A 4,108-nucleotide genomic window follows, 5' to 3' on the forward strand; every position below is an offset into this window, starting at 1 on the left:
ACAAGCTGTTGAGCTGTTTTGAAACTTCTCTTTTGTGGAACCTCACATGCACCCTGCTAACTCTCCAGAGGCCTGAGTTCTCATTCGCCATTCTGGGCAGTGTGGTGTAGGTGACACAGCATCAGCACATCAAGCCTAGACCCTAGACCTCTGTTAAAACAAACCTCAATTATGTCGAAAGAAACAGTTCCTCTCTGAGAGCTAATTTACTTTTCAGTCTCGCCAAAATAAAATGCCGTAAAACATAAAATATATACTGTATATTCAATAAAAAAAAATCTTGCAATTCAATGGTGATCATTTGTAGTTTAATAAGTCCTATAGTTGGTTGGAAAATATTCTGTTCGCTTTGGTGCATAAAATATAGCTGTATTATCATGACAATGTGATCAGGAAGGAACGGAATTACAGGTCTATTGTTACAAAAAGAAGACATTAAACAATACATGTTTAAATTAATTTAAATCAGATACAAGTCAGATGAAAATATAACCTACATTTTAAAATGTCATATTGCATAATGCAATTGTAAGTAAAACATCTGTCATGATAGTAGCTTTTCTCTTTGACAAACTGCTACAAAAAAATGGTATGCAACGTTATTACTATTTCTCAGTAGAAGAAACGTATTTCTAAATAATATTCTGTAATTAATTTCCTTATTTGCACTTTTGAGACAGTGTCAAAATATCACTATTTTCCCGGGTGGCGCAGTGGTTAAGGGCGCTGTACTGCAGCGCCAGCTGTGCCACCAGAGACCCTGGGTTCGCGCCCAGACTCTGTCGTAAACCGGCCGCGACCGGGAGGTCCGTGAATTGTGACTTGTGAATTGTGACTTGTGAATTGGCACAAGTAAAACAAATGTCATACAAGATTAATCATTATTTCACTTAGTTATTTGTTGTTTGCTGCCAGTTCTTCAGGTTCATACCTCTTGCTTCAGGGTGACCATGGGCTAGAAAGAAACATTGCACATGTATTTATTTAACCACACAGGAAGTTATCTTTGAGACCCATGTCTGTTTTTTGAGTGAGCCCTGCAAGGAATGTGTTGCTTGGTTATGCAGTGTGTCCCACTCAGTAAATACACTTGTCGCGATAAATAAGTATATATATAATAAGTATAATAAATGTATAACTTATCACATGAATGTTCAGCCAGTCAGTATAATAAACAGAGTCTCACCAGAATGTTCAGCCCAGTCAGTATAATAAACAGTAGAGTCTCACCAGAATGTTCAGCCCAGTCAGTATAATAAACAGTAGAGTCTCACCAGAATGTTCAGCCCAGTCAGTATAATAAACAGAGTCTCACCAGAATGTTCAGCCAGTCAGTATAATAAACAGAGTCTCACCAGAATGTTCAGCCCAGTCAGTATAATAAACAGTAGAGTCTCACCAGAATGTTCAGCCCAGTCAGTATAATAAACAGAGTCTCACCAGAATGTTCAGCCAGTCAGTATAATAAACAGTAGAGTCTCACCAGAATGTTCAGCCCAGTCAGTATAATAAACAGTAGAGTCTCACCAGAATGTTCAGCCCAGTCAGTATAATAAACAGAGTCTCACCAGAATGTTCAGCCAGTCAGTATAATAAACAGTAGAGTCTCACCAGAATGTTCAGCCCAGTCAGTATAATAAACAGTAGAGTCTCACCAGAATGTTCAGCCCAGTCAGTATAATAAACAGAGTCTCACCAGAATGTTCAGCCCAGTCAGTATAATAAACAGTAGAGTCTCACCAGAATGTTCAGCCCAGTCAGTATAATAAACAGTAGAGTCTCACCAGAATGTTCAGCCAGTCAGTATAATAAACAGAGTCTCACCAGAATGTTGAAGTGCTGTCTGCACACGGCTTTACTCTCCCAGTAGATCGCCACCATGGAAACAACCAGTTCAATGACCAGGAGAACTACAATCATCCATTTGATACCAGAAAATACCTGACAAAGAGAATAGTAACTTAATACACTTAATGCACATGATTTTTTCTGGTTTAATTTGATGTTGATAAGCTGTTTCGGTTTAGCATTTTGTTTGTGGAGAACATTTACACATAATTACAAAGCAAACAAACAGTTCAGTATCCATATGGCGTTATCTAATTTCAATGCTTGTACTATTCCACCTCATTAACAAATCAATACTAATGAATTCATTCAATGTAATAAACAAACAATGAAGTAATTAACTCTGGAACCTCTTGATGGTCCCCGTGGAAACCGTGAGAGGCGGGGACAGTGCAGAGAACAACAGCAGCTACTGTCCAGAAACAACTGACAATGTTCAAGGAAAATGACAGTTTGGTCTGTTGGTAGTGGAGAAAAACATGTTTATGATATATTTGATGTGTAATATTTTCATAATAATTTATAATAATCTACAATTATTTCATATTTGATCCATGACTGAATTTAGATATATTTGTAAAGTTGGAACTTACCACACACATACTTGGAGAATGACCTGCAGCATAGGTCAGCATTCCAGCAACAACAAACTTTATAAAACAAATAGGTTTTTTTGTTCCTTCATTATTTGAGAGACTGATGACAAATTCAATCAACAGTACATGTATTATCCTCATTGTAGAGTTCACACTTCACACACAATGCACACTGACGACAGGAGAGAATAACGGATAGAGACGACACAAAGCTTTGGTCCAACATCGGTTGTATCAAACATGTGTCTAATCCAATAATTGATGATGACACAAACTACTTTGTGGGCTGATTGCAGTGGTTCTTACCAGGACACTGGGCACGGTGAAGATCAGAACTAATTTGCTTTGCTGGACAAACAGTAGCCCCAGAATCAAGAGAAGGACTCCAGCAATGAGCTGAGCCGCCTAAAACGAGAAGAAGAAGATGTAATCAGACAGATGAGAAAATATCCCAGAAACTGGCCCTTACATGAACATACACCAAATGTTCAACGTAACTTCTGCTCATCATGAATGTATTTTAATCATCCACAGATTAGCCTGAAGTCCATTTATAATCGGCTGTATAGGAACATGTTTGCCATTCGTACCCCCAGAGCTTTAGGCTGACCCTTGAGGAAGACCTTGTAGACATCTTTGAAGACACAGTGGAAGTTGTCAGGCATCAGCTGGCCCTCCTGAGCATTTCTGAGACTGCCCAGAGGTATAGTGATGACCATGCACTCATCTGACTGAAATGTGTACTTCATTTCCCTGGGAACAATACATTTCATTAAAGGGAGAAAAATAAAATAAAAACTACTTTAGTGAATATAGAGGAAGACAAGTGCTTCCAATGACATAATTAGTAAACCATTAATAGGTCATTAGTAGGCAATGCCTCCTCACAACTGGTCAAAATCACACGATGCACAATGATGATGTCATTGGAAACACATATCTTTCTCTATATTTCTTTACTACAGAACATAGAAACGCACCATTTTCACATATGTTGATGTTGGGGTGGTGCTGGAGACGATGAATATGAAGTTTCTCTTTATTAACACATCATGTAGACAATAACACTACTGATGTGATGAGGACACTGTAATGTAACGTTACCAATAAAAACTACCGTAATAATGTTGCTGAAATAAACCATAAACTGTTGTAATAACTCTATGGACATTGTAATTAAATGGAAACACGTCATGAATAATGGAAGGTAATAGGAAGAACAAGGTTTCATGAAGTTTACAAACCTGCCGCTGTTCGTTTCTAAATTTATGGAGGAAGTCACACTTGGAGGGCGTCTGCGCTGGTCTGGTAAGCAAGCTGTGATGGACAAAGACATTTTCATACACATGCACAGAGAGAGAGAGAGAGAGAGAGAGAGAGGAGAGAGAGAGAGAGAGAGAGAGAGAGAGAGAGAGAGAGAGAGAGAGAGAGAGAGGAAGAGAGGGAGAGAGAGAGGGAGAAAGGGAGAGAGAGAGAGAGAGAATGAGAGAGAGAACAAGAGGGAGAGAGAGAGAGAGAGAGAGAATGAGAGAGAGAGACAGAGAATGAGAGAGAGAACAAGAGGGAGAGAGAGAGAGACAGAGAACCAGAGGGAGAGAGAGAGAGGGGGAGAGAGAGAAATAGAGAACCAGAGAGAGAGAACCAGAGAGGGGGAGAGAGAGAAC

The 4,108-nt window shown here is 39.1% G+C and overlaps 1 protein-coding gene across 1 annotated transcript; it reads right to left on the reverse strand.

Annotated features, from left to right (window-relative positions):
• Window positions 1-291: 291 nt before the first annotated feature.
• Window positions 292-3,893, reverse strand: LOC116359321 (membrane-spanning 4-domains subfamily A member 4D-like). Its single transcript, XM_031812188.1, has 7 exons — window positions 3,689-3,893; window positions 3,035-3,197; window positions 2,751-2,849; window positions 2,442-2,498; window positions 2,199-2,306; window positions 1,825-1,941; window positions 292-955 (listed from the first exon to the last, which is right to left on the reverse strand). Exons 1-7 carry the CDS (start codon window positions 3,790-3,792, stop codon window positions 926-928), a joined length of 678 nt encoding a protein of 225 aa, XP_031668048.1. The 5' UTR covers window positions 3,793-3,893; the 3' UTR covers window positions 292-925.
• Window positions 3,894-4,108: the final 215 nt, after the last annotated feature.

The sequence above is a fragment of the Oncorhynchus kisutch genome, unplaced genomic scaffold, assembly GCF_002021735.2.
Source record: "Oncorhynchus kisutch isolate 150728-3 unplaced genomic scaffold, Okis_V2 Okis02a-Okis13b_hom, whole genome shotgun sequence".
NCBI lineage: Eukaryota > Metazoa > Chordata > Actinopteri > Salmoniformes > Salmonidae > Oncorhynchus > Oncorhynchus kisutch.